This window comes from Anopheles gambiae, chromosome 3 (genome assembly GCF_943734735.2).
Source record: "Anopheles gambiae chromosome 3, idAnoGambNW_F1_1, whole genome shotgun sequence".
Taxonomy (NCBI): Eukaryota; Metazoa; Arthropoda; class Insecta; order Diptera; family Culicidae; genus Anopheles; species Anopheles gambiae.
In genome coordinates this window covers 11,308,826-11,329,242 of record NC_064602.1, presented here as the reverse complement: position 1 = coordinate 11,329,242, position 20,417 = coordinate 11,308,826, and the positions used below count along the sequence as shown (strand labels likewise).

The 20,417-nt window shown below is 42.6% G+C and overlaps 2 protein-coding genes across 5 annotated transcripts in view; one reads left to right on the top strand and one right to left on the bottom strand.

Annotated features, from left to right (window-relative positions):
* Positions 1–2,147: 2,147 nt before the first annotated feature.
* LOC133393647 (hatching enzyme 1.2-like) lies at positions 2,148–4,385 on the top strand. Its single transcript, XM_061659429.1, has 5 exons — positions 2,148–2,554; positions 2,735–2,932; positions 3,077–3,394; positions 3,471–3,613; positions 4,216–4,385. Exons 1-5 carry the CDS (start codon positions 2,440–2,442, stop codon positions 4,369–4,371), a joined length of 930 nt encoding a protein of 309 aa, XP_061515413.1. The 5' UTR covers positions 2,148–2,439; the 3' UTR covers positions 4,372–4,385.
* Positions 4,386–12,151: 7,766 nt separating this feature from the next.
* The window catches only part of LOC1277464 (histone demethylase UTY), a 93,564-nt gene continuing 85,298 nt past the window's right edge, over positions 12,152–20,417 (bottom strand). For all 4 annotated transcript variants that reach the window (XM_061659421.1, XM_061659422.1, XM_061659424.1 and 1 more), the window contains 7 exons: positions 19,681–20,341; positions 17,665–18,286; positions 16,550–17,391; positions 15,684–16,315; positions 15,401–15,610; positions 15,049–15,175; positions 12,152–13,952 (listed from right to left, as the gene is read on the bottom strand). In XM_061659421.1, the coding sequence (XP_061515405.1) occupies positions 13,569–13,952; positions 15,049–15,175; positions 15,401–15,610; positions 15,684–16,315; positions 16,550–17,391; positions 17,665–18,286; positions 19,681–20,341 (3,478 nt within the window). In that variant the 3' untranslated portion in view covers positions 12,152–13,568. The remainder of the gene's footprint in view (positions 13,953–15,048; positions 15,176–15,400; positions 15,611–15,683; positions 16,316–16,549; positions 17,392–17,664; positions 18,287–19,680; positions 20,342–20,417) is intronic.

Below are 20,417 nucleotides of genomic sequence, written 5' to 3'. Positions count from 1 at the left end.
TTTTTATATATTTTGGATGATAAGAAATCATTTATCGATTATTTTAAAAAAATGGCTTACCTACACTAAATACTGAACTCGATAAAAATCGACTTCATGTATGGATATGAAAGAAATACTTACACTGTTAGTATTACTTGAGTGCCTATCAAATTTTTCACGATCGAAAAATTATGCTGAGGCCGATTGAATTGTTTGGAAGTAGGCGTTGACATGTTCAGCGTCATTTGTTTTGTTTACACCCTGCGCCGCATCGTTTAATTTTTCATTCTTAAATGCCCTAAAAGTAGCATCCTAAAAGTCCAAAAAAGGTGCTAGGATTGTTTGATCCAACCAAATTGATTTTTAACATCAAGAGGAAAGTTTTTAAGAAATTTATAACTATAAAATTTGATAACTAGATGTTCCAAATCAATAAAATTTAATAATTTAAAGATACCCCACAGGGTCTATCTTATAAAAGATGATAAAGTTTGATAAATTAATGATAAAAACGCTGCACTGCGTTAAACAATATGTAAATTGTAAAGAACCAACCAACCCAGAAGATAAGCCATTTCCAATCACCTTCAATAATTAAATTGCTTTTCGCTACCAATTGTAGCAACTCGACTTTATAACGGCTTTGAAAAATTAATTAAAATTAATAGTCATGTAAAAAGGTAGGGTTTGAGCTCATGTCTGATACTGGGTGTAATGCACTTTAAGGACAGTCTAACCACATGGACTCAGGTACACTGTTAAATAATGTGTTAATTGGTAACAATGGCTTTTTGTTACCTCATCAAAGGCATGTTTTGATTTGCTCGTGAAGTAAGCAAAATGACGATTATTTAACCACCACCCAACCGGTAGTAGATTACCTGTTCCTTTATTCAGCGACAAATTTACTACAGCCAGAAGAAAAGAACAAAACCTTTTTCCTTTCTTCTGACCCATACGCATGTCGGGCGGGTTCCGGTCTTCATGGGTCATACGCCTTCCCTCCACTGATACCGAAAGCCATGCACACTGGTTGATCGATAATGCGTAAAATAAGTGTGTCACCATAGCAACTTGCAACTGGTGTCGTTTGAAAAAAGAGTAAGCGCACAGTAAGGTTCAGAAAAAGTATCCACCGGTTGCAAAAGAAACAGAAGAAAAAAATAATTAGTATGTATCAAGTATAAATCAATTCTTTGTATCTATAAAAGGGGCAAATTGATGTGAATGATGATGAATTGTTTACTTTGTTGCAATTTCAAAATCTGATCGCTAGATTGGTGTTATCATTGAAATATCGGTTAAAATGATGAAGTGATGAGCCTAAAGATTCGAGATTCGATATAGAATTCATTATAAGAGTGTTATGAAAAACGATCGTGAAGTCTTCTGATATTATGTGAGAATGGAAGAAATAATTCTACTAAGTCACAAGTCACACCACAGACAATCAAACTTGGCATTTGCTTCCCAACCGCATGATAAGGAACAGTGAGTCCAATAACATCATAAGTTATTACAGAGTGATGTCCAGATTTGGAAGATAAAATTTATTTCAGAAAATTTGCAGCGATGAAAAAAGTTCAATCGCTTTGGACCCGATGATTATTATCTCAGCTGGCTCGAGTCTAAGAATTGGAATTCATATATTGATGATTCTGATGATAAAACAAACTTGTCTAATATTTTTATCCGGATGAACCTGCTATTTCTTTAGGCCCTAATCTTATAGAGAGCATTTACAAGTTCTATCAAAACAGACAACTGTACAAGAGAGTACCGTTAAATAGGGCTTTTTCTATTCTATTCGAGGATCAACCGAGTACTACTTAGTTCTAAAAAATGATAATCACTTTGTTTACATGTTATTCATTCAGTTCATTACATCCCAAAGGTAAGCTACCACCTTAAGACACCATTCTATCTAGTTTCTATTTTCATATAAAAATTATTTGTTTTATATGTGTACTGATGAAAAAAAGAACGCATTTGTCTTACGATAACTAGCTGTAACCAGCAATATAAAAATAATCAAAAATACACATCTTAAATAAAAATAAATAACTCTCTAAAGTACTATTCTTTACATAAAAACTGTACGTCTCTGTACAAAGGTAAATGCTTCGCAATCGTGGAAAATAGTTTCCTCGCTACAAACCTAATCACCAAACCATTTCCCGCTCGTCTACTAATGAACACTATTGAACTGATACATAACTAATGCACTATCCCGAGAGGGCAACTCCCCACCCGTAGCAAATATGCTATGTTCTGCCAATTCTGATAAGCAAATAATCAAAGAAATTGCGGTGTGGCTATAAATATAAAACGACGTCTATGACCTATCATCAGACAGTGGAAGATCGTTCGCTACTAACTACTAAGGAGTTTAGTGTAAGTGACAGTGTGAGCATAAGTGCAAGTTTTTATAGTGATCATTAGACACACACAGTCAAGATGATTCTGGTGGACACATGCGTGTTTCGGTTAAGAACGATTTTAGTGATCGGTTTAGTGATCGCGATGAGACAGTGCTCTGGGCAGTTATATCGATCAGAGAGCGCTGAAGTAGGTAAGTGGAACACAGTCGCCTGTCAGTGGTGAGAAAACGGATGCATCGAAAAGGCCTCGTGTCAAAGTGAGCTACTGATTGTCTCTCGAGGGCTTATGGTGACCACCGACCGCGCTATGGTGCGTTACAATGCGATCTTGTGCTAATTGTAACCCATCTCCTTCGGGGGTTTTGTGGCAGGTCGACGGGTTAAAAACTATGACAGCCAAAACCAGCAGCAGCCGGCACACGAGCTTGGCTTCGGGTATTACTACCAAGGTGATATTATGCTGCCGACCGAGCCCAAAGGCCAGGACCGGCTGTCGGTGGCCGAGGAGTACACGTCCACCGTATGGCCGAACGGGATCGTACCGTACTACATCGCGCCGAACACATTCTGTACGTATCAATCGGTGTTATTGGAGGTTGGCTAGCTTCTATTCCTTTTGGTGTTTATATACACTTATCAAACTACTCATAAATTAATTAAAAACATTATCATTAAACTAATCTTTCCCCTGAATCCGATCCTAACCTTACAAGCACTGAACGAGATCTTCACAATCGAACGCGCCATGCAGGTGTTTCACGCGAAAACGTGCGTCCGGTTTGTGCCGCGGAGGCCGGAAACGCCGTACTTTGTGCAGATCACGAACCGACCGACCGGCTGCTATTCGTTTATAGGTCGTTCATTAAACAACACCCGGAATTTGATGAATCTGCAGACGCCCGCGTGTCTGACCGGCGGTACCCCGATGCACGAGATGATGCACGTTCTCGGCTTTTTCCACGAGGTGAGCCGGCCCGATCGGGACGACTACATCTACGTCAACCGAAGCGCCCTTATACCGAAATTTCAAAGTAAGAGTGCCGTTAGACTTTTGACAGGTTTTGGTTACAATTCTTATGTCTAATTTTTCCCTTTTCATTATTGTAGCGGATACGTTCTATGAGAGCAATTTGGCTAAATATGATCAATTTGTAGAGACATACAACATTGGCTACAACTATGGCAGCGTTATGCATTACTCGCGGTATGCGGGCGCAAGCGATCGTAGATATCCGGTGCTGGTGAACCGGGTAAGTGTATGCCACGGCAATTACTTTCTTTTCATGTCTATTCATTGCACAACAATCTCTTTAATAAAATACTAGTAAAAGCTGTTATTTTCCAGCGGTAGCTTAGATGCTTTTACTTTACATCTATACAATACAGCCGCTTTGGATTTAGAAAACTTAACGCTGGCTTAGTTTTGAATATTAGAATGAAAGGTTAGGAGAACAATGATACATTTTTTGTCGGTTACTTGCAATAGTTTTTCGTCTTTGGTTTGTTTGTTTGTGTTTTTTTCTCTCTCTCTTTTTTTGTTGCACGTGCAAAGTGTGTGCAATGACGATCATCTTAAATCAGATACCTAATTTTTCTTATGCATTACACTAGATGTGTGGTAACTATGAGGTTTTCTTGATAGTTTGCCGTATCTAAAAAATAATCCAAAATAACACGAATAACACGAAAATAAAAGTATAGTAAATAAGATTAATTGATTCTGTACACCACAAATAATACACATAACGACCGGTTTACGTACCAATCCCATTCGATTATGTGCATGAATACTACAAAGCTACCAAACAGCGTGCAATTGCTCACCCGTTGTGTATTCCCTTACCAAAACCAGAAACCATATGATAAGCCGGACTTTGGCAACAACACGCTCAGCCCGTCCGACATTGAGGGCATCAAGTTTCGGTACTGCCGCAATGCGAGCGGTATCTATAGGCTCAACTGGTTGCAACAGATTCCCACCACCGTCCTTGGATCACGACCCGTTTGAGAGGATAAAGCAGACTTATTTCTTTCATGTTTCAGATTTTTTAGACATAAAAAAGACAACGGCATAAGTAAAAAAATCATAGTGTTTTTGTTGTATTTCTTCTTCCGTTTTCTCATACAGAATTTTGTTTGTTTTTTCTACATTGTTTTTGTTTTTTTTTCTTTTTCATTCATTTCACTGTTAACACCAACACAACATGTCCTTGTTAAAGTTTTTGTTTATTTTTCATTTCTTTCTGCTTACTTTGTCTGTTTTCTATTCGATCGATTTATCTGATTAATATTTATACTCGATATATTACACATATTGCCGATTCTTATACGCTTTCTGTTAACCGATTTGCTTACTTTACAATTTGAAAACAAACAAAAAACCATTTTAAAACATTTGTGAAGAAGTGCTCGGAAGCGATGCACACCACCTTTCCTCATATTTGCGCACTGTAATTGATTTAAACTAAAACTAAAAGGTCACATCAACCCTAGCGAAAGGACAAATAATGTACACGTTATACAACGGTGAGTGTTGGTTGATTTGTTTGTTTTTTTTTAAGGAAATTAACGATCACTTCGCAACAGCAATCCGGAAACCAGTAATTACAAAATATAGTTCATTATTCTATTACTTTCCTTTCTTCCTTTGTTTCACAATGATACAAAATTAATTACACTTAAACACTGTTTTGTTGTCTATTTTTTTTTCTTTTCATTCCCTAAGCAAAATTGGGAACACAATAGGTCGCCATCCGGTTCTAGCTTGTGTTAGTATAAATATATACTTATGCACTAAACGTCGATCAACCATTTCCTTTTTCCATTTCTTTCTTTTACCTTTCCTTCTGTTTTCACATTAAACTACTTGGTTCGTATTTTGAGGACGATTCGGTTGTTTGGTGTGATGATTGAGTTGAGCTGTATGTTGCTTGTGTCTATGGTGTCGCCGCCTCACCTGTGTGCCCTTCGAGTTGCGTGTGTCGGTGGTGTGCATCGTGTGATGTGCAGCGAAAGGAACATTTCCCTTCCACTGCCTCCAAAAAGACAATAAAATACTGTAAAGACAGTATTTTTAGTACAGAAAAAACACACACACACACAAAACATAACTTTTCTTTCGACGATCACTGGCTCTATCAAAACAACTAGCGATCAACAAAGGATCGACTAGCACGATTGTGAGAGGTTTTTTTTGCTGGAGTTTTGTTTGTGATACTTTTCTATTCTCAACACACACACACACACGCACACCAATATCCAAAACAGTACAAGTAGTAAAACGTTAAAAGAAGGAGAAAAAAAATTCCAATTACAATTACACACGATTAAATATAACGATTTGTTTTGCTTTGTTTTATTTTGTTTTATTTGTTTTCCTTCTAGTAAGTAGTATTTTACGGTTTCCTTTTTTTGTTTTACGTTTATTACGTTCATAAATTTTACAAGAGAGCACTGCTCACATACCACCAACTACCGTTGCACACACGCACGCACATTTTTTGTTTAATCCTTTTTACGAATGAGGTTACTTTGTTTTTAAATCGATCCACGATTCTTTATTTTATTTTGTTACATTCTTTCTACCTTCTGTTCTGTTTTTTTTTCTCTTCTTCTTCTTCCTATTTGTTTTACAGTACTATTCTACTAAACTAACTTCTTCCCTTCCCGCTGAGCTGAGCTTTACTTCTTTCCTTTCCTTCTTACATGTTTGTTTCCTCGCTTTCCCGCTCCGTATAATGGAGCTGCTGCTGTTCGTTCTGGCATTAATTATGAGCTCTTTTGCAAATTCGCTTTTCTTACAATTTCTCTTAAAACGCTCCTCTCTTCTCTTTGTGTGAATGTGTGTATTGTTGTTTACCTTTTCTACTACGCTTTAGCCATTGAAATTGTGTGTTTGTTAAATATATAATGTGTTCTCTCTGTTTTTCTTACTCGTTTTCTTTTTCGCTTTTTTTTGCTTCTTTTTTCTGTGTTTCTTCTTTTATGTCTCCTTTTTGTAGCGCTCTTTCCATTTAGTTTCTGGTTTGCTTTATTAAGAGAAGTAATTGATTTGCAAATTTCACAACTTTGATTCAGTGTTCGATTTCGGTTTTAGCGTCTAATACGTTATTAAAGTTTTGGAATACCCGCCAAATACGAGTTATGATTTTTTTTGTTTTTTTGTTCTCTGTCTAGAGCATCATAAAAGCATACTTTGTAGTAGTATTTAGTACTACTACTGCTGCCCGTGCCTGGTAAGTATACTTATTAGTACGTATTTTTCGTCTCGTTTCTGAATATGTGTGTGTATGTTGTAACGTGATACTTATGTTGCGGTGTCTACTAAATTGATAAATGTGTTGTATATGCCTCCCTTCTGCCTCCTATATTCCCTCCCTCTTTTCTCTCCTTTTCTCCGTGCAGTTTGAGGTAATTTTTTTCATTACTGTCGTGTATCATATTCGGCAACACTTTTCCGTGTCCAAGCAGTATCCGGCGCTCTCTGTGTGTGGCTCTTCTATCTCTTTCCTGTATCAAGTTTTGCTCTGTTGTGCTTTGTTTGTGTGCGGTTTTTGTTTTGATAATACAAAAAAAAACTTTATGAAAGCTGCAAATCAATCAATATGTTTGTTGCGTGGCGATTTTAATCAATTTTAATGACTTTGTGGTTCTACAGTTCGGTGTAGTCGTTTCCTTATCCCCTTTGCTTTTATTAAAAAAAAAACCTCCAACCACCCCCTCGCCTGTGTGTCTAAATACCTGTGTTGAAAGACATGGATTATTGGCCCACACTGTTTTCTCTCTCTTTCAAAGGTAGAGTGTGTTTACAGCTTCTGCGGGGTTGATGCACTTGGCGTGTTTTTTTTAATATGATACATTATATGTTAGTAAGTAAATTGTAGTTTCTTTTTCATTGTAGTGCAATAAAGTGCTGTGTTTTCTTTTGGTTTTGTTTGCTTTTACACATATACGGTCTTAAGCCAATTCTTAAAGTGTGTATGCGTTAAGTTAAATCAGCTTATAGCACCTTTTTGTTTCGCCTTCTGCCCACACATGGGGTATAGATAGAGTGTGCTCATCTCGAAGGGGTTTTTGCAGCATTGGTGTACACAGAACTTATGCGCCAATTGTAGCCAATAATAGAGGAACATCTCTCTCTCTCTCTCTCCCCATGCTAACATACCCCAATTGTTCTTCGTAGCCAATTCAATATGTGAAGCGATGTGAAATGTGCAAAGTGTGGATGTTAAGTAAAATAGCATTAAAAATTAAAATCTGCCAATTGATGATGATGAGGAACCCCAACACACACATACACATACACACGATTTTTCTACTTTTACGATCATGTGTGATTAGCATGTGTATTTGGGTGAAGGTGGAGGACAAATAGTGTCGAATTATACACACTTGTTTTACTTTATACAAAACATGGTCGATCCGTTTCCGTTCCGGCAATCTCTTCCCACTTCTCCTTTGATATCCATATGTCCTATTTGAGTTTATCCTAATGCTTTCCCTGTGACACATTCATTCTCTTCGATATTAAATGACATTCAATAATCTTACACTCATCCTATCATTCGGCAACATTCATTCTTACTCCTTTTGCAACCATTTCTGCGCTCATTCATTCATTCTCTTACACTCACACACGATCCTTTCCTTCGTTAATTAATAAAATTGTGAATCTAATCTCTGTCCTCTGATCCTGTACCTTAGATCGGGTTTCCTGTACACAACATACCCATTTTCTTTACCTACGGCGTCGCGCTCTTATTCCTTTCTCTATTCCCTTAAACGTTTGATTACTCTTTGCCCATAACACACACACACACACACGCGGCACGGGAAAACTAATGCTCACCACTTTGGACCAAAAAAAGCAGCCCCGGTCAGCAGCCAGAGGCAAGGCAAATTAGTTCGCGCCGTGCGTGGATGTGTGTGTCCCTGGTACAAAATGGCAGTGATCTACTGGTTTCATTCCATTACAATGTATATGTATAATATTTTGCAATTTTTCTTTGCGGAATTCTATTTCTTATTCTTTGTTTTTATTTGTACACGTTTTTTTTTTTTGTTCTTTTAAACTTATTGTGGTACATATTTGCACGCACACACCTTTCTACGCACCAATTTTACGCGGAACCCAATTAGTAACACAAAATCCCGTCGCGTTAAAATTGCAGAACATTTTGCTTTGCAAACAGAGTAGTAGATCCTTTTCCTTTTTCCTTTTTGGGCCTTTTTTTCTGAACAATATAAGCAAAACCCCCGACGATTCCCCATTCATTTCTGTTGCTGTTTCCCATTTCCTTTTCACTTTCTATGCCGTTCTTGCATTGTAGTATAAAGTAAAACCACACATTCCAAGGGAATAATTTGAATTTGTTTTTATCGAAGGAAATGGGAGGTATGTGTTGTTGGGTTCATGAGAATAGTGTTCTGGGGGGTGCAGCAAATGGAAAATTTTGAAGTCCCTTCTTTTTTTTTTGGCATGATTTGAATGTAAATTTTGGATTCATTTTTTAAAGCAAAAATGCACCACCACCGTCGCATAGAAAAAGCATAAAACGGTCACAAAACAAAACGATACAACAACAAACTGTTCGCTGATCACGTTCGCTCGACGACGCATCATCCAGCAGTAGTGTGTGTGTGTCGTCAAAAGGATCACGTTCACAATAGGATGTCTTCTGCTGTAAGGAGAATCGTCGTGGCCGTGACAGACAGCCAAACGTATATCCATCCATCTTATGTGGGGAGGGGGATGATTTAAAACAACTGAGCAAGTCCCCTCTCTTAACATCTTACTACAAAACCGGATGTGCTCATACCGGAGTAAATAAGGGGAAAAGTGATAGAAGAAAAAGTGTATCAGAGTTCGGGTGAAACTGGGCACGGTTTCCACCTGCTCCATATACAAGCGCGGCGCTCTCACACTAGTAGAGTAACATCCGTCGTTCAAATACGGCATATATGATGGTGATTGGGAGACAATTCTTCCGCAAACAAAAAACGACCCCGTCTTCTTTATAGCTGTCTTCGGAAGTGTTGTTCGCTTGCTAGAAGTAAAAGAATGTAATTTTCCAAGCATCCCCTGTATTTTCGTCGCATTATTAGCACCTGAACGAAAGAATCTATTCCGTGTTTGCTTGTCTGTGTATGTTCCCACATTACAACAATTGTGGTTCCCTTTTATATGTTTTCTCTTTTCTCTGATTGTTTCTGCTTTGCTATAGGTTGTGCTGGCCCTTATTGAGTTCGATATTGATCTTGCTTTTCTTTCCCTTTCGAATTATTTATTTTCTCTGACTTCATAAAGAATAAAATCATAAAAATATTTTCGCACACGATCGCACACGATCGCACCACACACACACACGCTCTAATCGCACTCATAAAAATGTAGTTTTGTTGTGTGAGATCCACAATCCCACCCAGCCCAGCAATTTGTTCCAGGTGTGTTTGTCACCCTTACACACTGTGAGCCTGCCTGGTGGGTGGAGGGCTTGTGGAACCATTCGCGCGTACACACACACACACACACACACACACACAATTAGCTCTTTTCACACACGTAGTTTTAAACAATGTACAAAACACAGGTTGATTGGCTCAGCTTATATTACGCCAATGTGCCTCCTTCTCTTACGTTAATTCTCTCTCAACTAGTTGGAAAGATGCGAACGAAGTGGATGGATGGTGGATAGTAAATTTTTAGAAGAAACTAACGTGAAATGGAAGTAAATTTTTAACGAAATCGCTTTCTTTTCCCCACCGCACATTCTTATTGCTTGTTTAGAAAGGCTTTTAGCTCAAAATTTGGGTGTCCATTAGCAATCATCTAATTTTGATAAACAAAGTCAAGGAGTAAAAAGTGTTTCAAGCTCCACAAAACGATTTTCTACACGATCGTGGATCGTAATTTTTGTCATTTTTGGAAAAGCATCGTGTTCGAACAAAGTGTTAGAGTAAGTTCCTTTTAGGAACCAACAGTGCAGTCAACATTCAACTAAGAAAGGATGCAAGCAACAAACCCTCGAAGAAACAATCTTGCCATACATTTTCTACACCACATCGTACACGCATTCTTCATCGATTTGCTATGTTCTGATAGGTTTTGTTTTGGGCTTCTTTTTCGACCTGTACTTTCATGATTGGTTTGCAAACTACTCGAAAAAGAAGACAGTATTTGTTTTTAAAAACTATACATGAAAGACACGTGTTGGGGGTAACAATGCAGACTCTGACGAGACCATTTAGGCATTTCGCGCCCGCGCGCACGATCACCTCACGAAGTCAAGAGATGTAAAAAAAGGGAGCGCTTATTGGATGAATTCTTTGTTGAATTGTTTTCCTTTTGGCGGCTTTTCCTTTTTTGAGATCAATCAAAGAGTTTTGCTCGTAACTTAACTCCATTAAAGTAATTTAGAAATAAATTGTTACTCTTTTAACCATATAATCCCCGATTGAGCATCGGGCAGAGAGAAGCGAAAGCAAATGCTGTTTGCCAGAAAGTAAAAGCCAATGCTATAAGATGAAACACCTTCAAAATGAATCCCCTGTGGGTCGGCGGCGCGCAGTCCTCTCTCGTTAGGCACTCAGAGAACCGATATATAAAACACGAACTTTTATAGAACTTTTTCATTGAGTGAGATCGCTCGATCGTCTCACCGGACACATTCATCAAAGCATCTCATCCACTCCTTCTTCTTCCTCTTTCCTTGCCAGTTTTGTAAGAGCGTTATCAAAAATGTTAACTTATCGAGAGGTTACGCCGTTCTGTATTGGCCTACAGTTTCGCTTCCCCTATGTAAACCAGTGGCACCATTGCTCTATGTGGGCCTCTCTTAGAGAGAGAGATAGAGAGTGAGGGAATTTTCTGTTGTTGTCTATTTGTTGGGTTAGGCAAGATTGTTGTCTACACAGTTATTCCTGAGTTTAATTTGTTTGTTGTTGTTTGCAGTGAATTGTTGGCTAATTTCTTTTCGTACCATACTTGAACACACACCACATCACATCATTCTCAAACAACAAGTGGCATATTTTTGGTTGTGATCTATTCATGTTTGTGGATTCATTGTTATGCACATTTTATTGTTTACTTAATTTTGTTTTATTGCATTTTCATTTATCGTGCCTTTGTAAGAGTTTTACGTGTGTATTTTTTTGTTTGGCAAGCTAGCTTTTGTTTGATACACAGATGGCGTATTAATCAAAGGATCAACAAACGAAACCCAACACACAACGTCTTTCAGAAGAACTTGTTTCCGATGCGAAAACCAAACCAAATCATTTAATTGAGTCTCTAAAACGGACCGAAAATACAGGACAAAGTATATTTTTAGTATTTTTTGTCAAGAAAAACATCTCACATGGAAGGCACTAATATACACATACTTGGAGCGCGTATTTTAGTTGCACAAAAGCCTTAGTGAGGATATTATTTGATTAATTTGTTCCAAAATCCGAATTACTACTGCGCGTCACACACTCAAACACGCAACACAGGCCCGATACACAGGACACACATACACACCTTCTCCTCCTAGAGACGACTCGGAAACAGACACACACACACAAAAACCGGGACACCAACCCTCGAACGAATCCCTCTCAAAAAAGAAAATCAAAAACTCAGAGCAGAGAGTACAAAACCAGTACATACACACACAACTTTTGTATTGTAACGTAACATAGAGCGTACACAAAGAAAGGAGAACATCACATAAGAAAACACATGATCTAATTTGAGTATACACAATACACATACACAACGCGAGCGATGTTAACACATATTTAAAAAAAAAATAATGGCAGATTCGAGCCAAATATCGCTGCCAACGGATACACATTAATACACATTTACATATACAATACGATACACACCTTGCGATGGTGAAATAAATTAACTACTTAAACACTAATCACCAACATAAACCGGATCACGCTCGCTCTGCGCGATGATCGTGTCTTCTCAAAGGGTGTTGTGAGTACAAAACAAAAAGAAAATATTGCCTTTAACGCGGGTTGTGAGAGATAGTGTGTGTGTTTAATGTTGTAAACATTGTAAAACGACGGGCCACTAGCGATCACTCAAATCGATCTTCTACTGTTGTGTCGTCTCCTTTCTGTGTGCCATTTGTTCTGTGTTCTCCTCCCCCTTCTTATATAAACGAATGCACGCGCACGCATATTTACTTAAACACTAAGAGTGGTGTTTTTTGCAGCTGCGAACTAGCTTTACAGTGCGCGCGCTCGCGTGTTGCAGGTGATGCGCAACATTCGCGCACCCCCCCCGCAGCAGCAGAGCAGGTTCGACAGATTGTTCGACTCACTTGAACGATCGCCAGTCACACACACACCACAGAGGGCGTGAGGAGGGCGTGTTGGTTGCGTTATATATGTACAATCTACCCTCCTTTTTAAAGGAAACGTTCCCTCTTCTCTTTTTTCAACGCTTTTCTCTAAAACAATATCCACTATTTCGTCGCAACGCCATCTACATATTACTGAAATGTGCCGTACGAGAGCTTCAGGGTCTCGAGACTAAGCGTAGTAGTGGTAGTAGTAGTAGTAGTAGCAGTATTAATCGTAAGTGTAGCGTAATTTGCAAATTAGTAATTTCATACAAGTCTTTTGGAGGTTTGAAATTCAAACAATTGAACGAAACAGAAGAGGAAAACAAGTCTAATAGCCCTGTAAAACATTTCTATACAATATAATTCGTTCGCCTTTCTTTGCGCCTAAGTGCTTCTTTTCTTTGCTCTTTTCCCTATAGCTTCGCTGATTTCTAACACACACACGCACACACCGACGGGTGGTGCGAGCGTGTGCCTAATATAAATCTCTCGCTCTTGCGCCTATAGCCTATTTGCTTTTCGCTTTCTATATACTCTTTACACGAACCCTTCTTTCCTCTCCGTAAGGAGATATTATATTATATGCAGGGGATACACATTATGCGTACATTTGAACTAAATTAAAACTAAACTTACCGAAGTAAAACAATGCTACCACAGTATCGCGCACTCGTGCAGGAGAAGTTGCAGTGCAGCATAGTGCAGAATTTGGTGGGGCCGAGAGAAAACGGTTTTGGAGAGGATGGGGAGGGTGGGTGTTGTTGTTTGGTACAGCAACCCTACCACACCCCTGAGGTCCATCCTCCCACTTCCGAAAGGATGCTAAGAAGGATGACGACGGCGGGGCGGTGGCAGCGGCTTACGAAGCCACCGGCACCGATCCAGTGCCACCACCAGCACCAGCACCACCGCCAGCAGCCGACGCGGACGACGATGAACACGATGTGGCGGCGGCGACGGCAGTAGAAGAAGAGCTTACATTTATCAGCGCTCCGGCCGGAGAGGAGGCGGGCTGCTGGACGTGCTGGGGCGATTGCGCTGGCGGTGCTGCAATCGGTGGCAGTGGCGGGGGCGGTGTATGCAGCACGAACGCATCGTACACCTGCATCAGCTCGTCCAGCGTGTACTCCTCGAGGCACACGAAACCCTGCAGCCCGGGCGACTGCTTCCGGGCGCAACCCATACAGTGCACGATGTGGCGCTTTTCCTGCTCGCGAATGAACAGCACATTGAACACTTCCACCTGAAGGGAGGGTAGAAAAGAGCGAATGTGGTTAGAAAACGAGCTTTCAAAAGCAAGGGGGTAGAGTAAGATGAGTGTGTAAGAGGGCTAGGGGAAATGTTCTGCTCTCTTGCACCCTGTTCCTACGACAAATGAAATTACGATAGGATCCGGAACGCCTATGATAGCAGATGGGGTTTACTCTAGCACCAATATAGCGAAAGCTGAACCTCCCGAGCAAGTTCCCAAACTAGTGAGCATACTTCGAGACGTGTCAACTTCATTCATGATGCGTAATCAGTGCTGCAAAATGTCACTGTCATTTTCATTTTAAAAAAATCTAACTGAAACAAAATCCGTGACAGGCGTCACGTACTCAATTGTGATGACCAGAGGTGATTGGTGTAACCAATACATACTTCGTGACATTTTTGCGACTATCGCTTAACCAGTCACTATGTCATGACTTTTTTTACTGTGATCATTTCAGCAAAATGTCACTGGTCGTGACATTTTCTGTCGATGATCATCACGATAGTCATGAGAGATATGCGGTGTGTGCGAGTGGTTCCAAGAAACAAAATGAGCATGTTTTCTCGGTTTATTTGACCCGACAGACCATAAAACCAAACAGAGCGAGCAAGCATGCTCATTTTGTTGCTTGGGACTACACGCCAAGTATATTCCAAGAATTTCGTGATTATCATCGACTGAAAATGTCATGACCTAGTGAGTGACTAAGAGTTGGGTGCTAAACAAAATGTCACCAAGCATGTGATTGATCCAACAGCTGTTTGAGTCTCAGTTGTGTACGTGAGCTGATTTGAGTTTTGTTTCAGTCATGAGTGTTGGTGACATCATTATGCTTGCGCCGTCATTAAGCTCAGCATGTCAGTCCGTGTATCGTGTTAGACTCAAGCAATCGCATGACGTTTCCAGTATGCCATGACGCACTTTCATTGAGTATCAGCAATGATCATCAAGCTATCACGGATATGTTCATTGTTTTCGTTGGTGAACATCATCTCGTGATGCTCGTAATATTTTGCAGCACTGTGCGTACTATTTGATTACAAAGTAGAACAGAACAGCGCAAAACAAACAAACAAAATCTTACCTCACATTGGCCGCAGTAGTGTGATGCTTCGTTTTTACCGCGCCCATGAAACCGGACCTCGATGTGCAAGGACTTTACGTACTCCAGCACCTGCATACAGTGTTTCATCGTCTGCATTAGGCAGGTTCTGTGGAGCGGAAGAAGAGAATCATAGCATTAGGAAAAGTATTTCGAAGGGTGAAAATAACACACACGTTAGATAATCGTAATAACGATATTTTCAGTGCTAACAATTTCTCTACACTTTGATTCAGAAGAACGAAAGTTAAAAGGATAATTTGTTTTGGTTCATCATAGAAAATTACGAGCATAATCCATTTTCTTTAACGTAAAACAATACAAACACACTTACTTGATCGATTCAAACATCTTCGGGTCGGACACCTTGATATTGCGGGCGAGATTCCAGCTCAGATGCACCATCGGCACGATGCTCTTGTAGCTTTCGAGCTTGTTCCACTCGTACCGCTCCACCGCCAGCTGATATTGTCGCGCCGTCAGTGGGCCCACGTTCCAGGCAATATTATTACACCAGCCGATGGCCTGCACCCAGTGGACACATCTGCAACAAAAAAACGCACCAAAAATGTAAGTAACAATTGCCAAACAGCGTTAGTCGAACCTCCTTCACTTACCCCGCATTAACCCACACCAGATCGCCCGGCCGTTGCGTGAACCGGTACACCGGTATGTTCTCCGCGTACAGATCCTCGAGCGCCGGCCACCACGACCCGTGCAGATAGTTGATGTTATTCTTCTCGCACAGCGCCTGGATGCCGCCCCAGTACGAGTCGGGCGTCGCAAACCACTCACAATCGCCCGGCCCAATATTGATGTTGATCGAGCAGAAGTTGTTGTTCTCCTGGTGACCGGGCGTCCTACTACCCGGCACCTTCATGTACAGCTGCACCGTGTTCATCCCAAGGATCATGTGACCGACGTGTGACAGCATGTTGGCGGCCGAAACGACGCGCGCAAACGGTGGCAGCTTCTGTAGCTCCTGCAGCTGCGCCTTCCACTTGCGCTCATCGGACAGATCGACGTTCGTGCCGAAGCGTAACATTTTGTTACCGTTTTTGCACTTCTTCCGTTTGCCGTTGCCGGCAGCGGAACTGTTACCGCCACCGGTACCGGTTCCTCCACCGCTGGTCGCTCCCGTGCCACCGCCGCCGCCGCACGCACTGCCACTGTTCGAGATGGAATCCTTCGAGTCGGAGTCGGAGTTGGTGGAGGCGGTCGAAATGCCGGCCAGCTTGTCACGCTCCTCCTGTGAGAGGAAGGAAATGAAAAAAAAAAGTTAATTTCAACAGTTCATACGACAAAATAAACACATCAAAACGATTTTTTGAAATAAAAGGCATCAGCGAATTTAATAAGAACTTCTTCAAAGATTTCATTCAGTAGAACGAAAGTTATGTTTTCGAACATCATTTGGAGCTTTTTTGTCGCAAACAAACACACGACATATATGCTTCTTTCCCTTCCAGCCAACAACACTCACCTTAATCTTGTCCGAAAAGCTCGACGCCTGGTACTGCGCGTACTTGGCGATGGTGGTGTGCGATCGGTGCGATATGCAAGCCCACACCTTCGAGTTCTTGTTTCCGTCCCAGTTCTCGTCCGGTGACTGATGTACCTGCGTCCGCACCTCCACCGTGTGGTCCGGGTTCGCCTCCACAAGCGTTTTGGTCGAAAACAGCCCCAAATCCAGCTTCAGGGCCGCACCGAGCTGCCTCACCACCGCGATCGGATGCTTCAGGCAAAACTCCTGCAGCTGCGGACTGAACGCGTCCTTTTTGTTCTCCAAAAACACGGACGGCGTCGGGGGTTGGAGCTGTTCGCGGGTAAGCCGTGTCGGTGGACAGTCGGGCGGGCAGGGCGGGGGCGCATCGGCCGACAGGACCGAGCAGACGGCCGGCACGTCCTTCAGCTCGCCCGCCTGGCGCTGCTTGCGCACCAGCTGCTGGATGTCTTTCGCCGACATTGAGATCTTAAAGTCACCGCCGACGGAGGAGGAGGAAGCGGAAGAGGACGACGATCCGTCCAAACCTCCGCTGGAGGGGGAGGGTAGCTTCTCGAGCTTTACGACCGGTTCCAGCTTGATGTCCGGGTGCTGCTGCTGCTTGCTGCCGGTTAGCAGTTGCCGTTTCGCACCACTGCCGGCGGCTGCCGCTGTCGTCGTCGAGGTTGCTTCCGCTTTTATCGGTGGGGACTTGGTACTGCTGCTGGTGGTGGTGGTGGTGGAGGGGTCGGACACGTCTTTGCCGTCTCCCGTTGGTGAGCTAAGCTGTTTGAGCAGGGATTCGGCGAATGTAGCCTTGTCGTCGAGGATGGACTGAATGGCTGTGAAGAAGGAAAGAGAAAAGTGTTATGAAAATGATTTTAAATCTTTTGCTATGATTTGTTTTATCTCTTCTCATCCTTCATGATTAGATGTATGAATCAATCAAAAGCCCTTGCAGATAGAATTGACTCCCACAAGAACTCTCATTGCGATCATATAATATGCTCTGCCAAACATTTGTAAGGAGTGGGTAAATGTACTATTTGCGGATTCCCCACAACGAGAACGTTGGCATCATGTGTGTTAAGAGCTTAACACTCTATTCGACCTACCTATATCGGCCTGATGATTCGAGCCGGAGGTGATCTGTGTGAAGCCTCCCGGCGTCGTTGCCGCTGCCTGACCGCTCGGCACCGTAAACCCGGACGGTGCGTACGTACCGGCCGACTTGTACGGCATGCCCGCCGTCTGCTGCGACTGTCCGGTCGCTGGCGAGAAGTGGCCATCGTTCACGAAGCCCGTCTGCGGCACGATACCCGACTGGGGCGTCTTGTTCCCTGCCGCCAGCCCAAACCCACCGTTACCGCCCTGCTGCGGCGGCTGTCCCTGGAACCCGGCGGCCTGTTGTTGCTGTTGCAGCTGCTGACTTCGCTGCTGCTGAAGGCGCAGCTGGTGCTCCCTCATCAACCGGTACTGGTTGGTGAGCGTCTGCAGCATGGCCTGCTGCTGGGCGGTCAGATTGTTCTGGTTCTGCAGGAACTGCAGCTGCAACACCTGCTGCTGGTTAAGGTAGAACGGTGGCACCGGCTGGCCGGCCACCGTTCCGACCACACCACCACCAGCTGGTCCGCTGCCGGGTCTGCCATCCTCCTGCTTGAAGCGCTTGTTCGGCAGACCATTGTTGCTGCCCACTTGCTGCTGTTGCGGCTGCTGTCCGGGATGGTACTGGGCACCCTAGGAAGAGGAAGGAAGAATGTTGTTACCATGTGGTCGAAGCGGTGTAGAGAATTTGAGGTTAGGAGCATGTGGAAGATATTCTGTAGCCATTGGTACTATCAAAGCTCCACCGTATGGGTAAGTGAGGGTGGTGTTAGCGAAACCTGACTCCGGGACACACGTCCCGGTCAATCTTGCATTCTGCGACGGTGGCCACACTCCAATCGATAAAGTGCTACACTGAACGTCACCTCGTAATGCGTACATTGACCTCGTGGCTCGAGAGAGAGAGAATACACAAGACGGTCACGGAGGAAAGGAAATAATCACGCGCAATAAGATTTTTTGGCAAATTCACTCTCGCTTTCTCTCTGGCAGAGCGAAATTTGTCCGCTCTCAAGGTCAACCGGCGATACACGAACGGCTAGAGTTCGTTGAACCTTACCTTTATCCGGCGAGCGGGCCTAACCTCACTTTGTACATTTCCAAGTAAAACCGCATGGTCGCGTACCATGCGGTTTCCGCGTGTTTAAGCTACATTTTTACACACGAAAAAAGCGCAACAAAATGCGTGTGCCAAAGTTAAAGGATTAACACAATTTGATGGAAAACGAGAAAAACATTTTCTAATTGAATTTCATTAAAGAAAGAATTAACTAGCTTGGAGCGGCACTATGAAGCACAACCGGCTAGGACGGCGCGCGAAACGAAATGGAACTGTGAATGGTCGTGAGAGCTGTGAGAAACGTCTCTTGCTCATTGTTTGCACTATGGGCGAGTTTTGTTCTGCATGGTGGTATTTCTCTTTTAACAAAGATTGAATGTTGTACAATCCTAATGCATGTAGAATATTTCAGACTTTTTTATGTAATTTTAATACCCTATTCTTGATGAATTATTGAATAACATGCTCATCTAGCTATAATTCTGAACATTTTACGGGCAAAGTGCCATCGAAGTGAGTTCGAACTGAGCGCTCACTATGGTGAGTTCGAATCAAACGTGAACTAAAAATCTCAGCATCGATTTTAGAACCCGACTGGGCAGCTCAAAATAAAAAAAAATTATACGGCAGCATATTAACAATATAGGCCTTTTTACATTTACGTTATGTAAAATTAACAAATAAAATTAATAAATGTAAAATACTCCTCAATTTAAGGAGATAGAAACACGTGCAGTTTTTAGAACATCGAACAACAAAGTTTTTAGAACATTACAGCATTTCTCCTTTTCCACACGCGCGCCATCTATCGGACTTTCGACGCATAACAAACAGTGAGCTCATTTCGTTTTTTTCCAAACCGGCTTGTATCACTTCTCTCTCTCTCCCATCACAAGAGGATCAATAGAAATTATTTTGAATCATTTAATTTCATTCCTTCGTACACAAAAACAATAACAAAACTCACCTGTCCGTAGCCTTTCTGAAACTGGCGTTGCTGTGCCTGGGCGGTCTGTTGCTGTCGCGAACTCATCTCATTGGAAATGGGCAGATTCCAGGCCTCCTCAATTGACGGTAGCTGCCGCCGTTTGGACGTTATGCTCGGCATAGGAGCGTTACCGAGATGCTGCTGCAGGAATTTGATACGCTGGGTAAGGCTTTGCGATCTGCAGCTGCTGCTGTTGTTACTGTTGGCACCGTTGTTGCCACCGTTGCTTAGATCACCACCGAGCACCGTCGGCTGAGTATTGGGTGCTGTTGTCCCTGCTGTTGGGGTGCCGCTGCTGCTGCTCGTTTCCGGTGTGCCCGCGGCCGCGCTGTTCGCCGTAACCGACGACGTTCCGCTGGCGGCGGCTGCGGTTGTTGCACCACCGGTCGCCGCTGTAGTAGTGCCGGTTGAAGCGGCCGGTACGGTTGACTTCTCGCACGCACTGACCGTACGGTCTTTCTGCTGGTCCTGGTTGATGGTGGCGTTGCGGAAGCAGGCGTATGCGTCCCGCGGCTGATTGCAGCTCTCGTACAGTATGCCCAGGTTGGTCCAGGCGGCTGAGTGTGACTTATCTAGCTGCACGGCACAGATGTAGGCCTGCAGCGCATCCATAGGCTGGTTCTGCTGCTGGTAGAGCACTCTGCAGAGAGAGAAAACACAATACCCTCCGGTTCAGAACAGTGTGCAGTCGTGCGGGGGAAGGCCGATTGGACCAC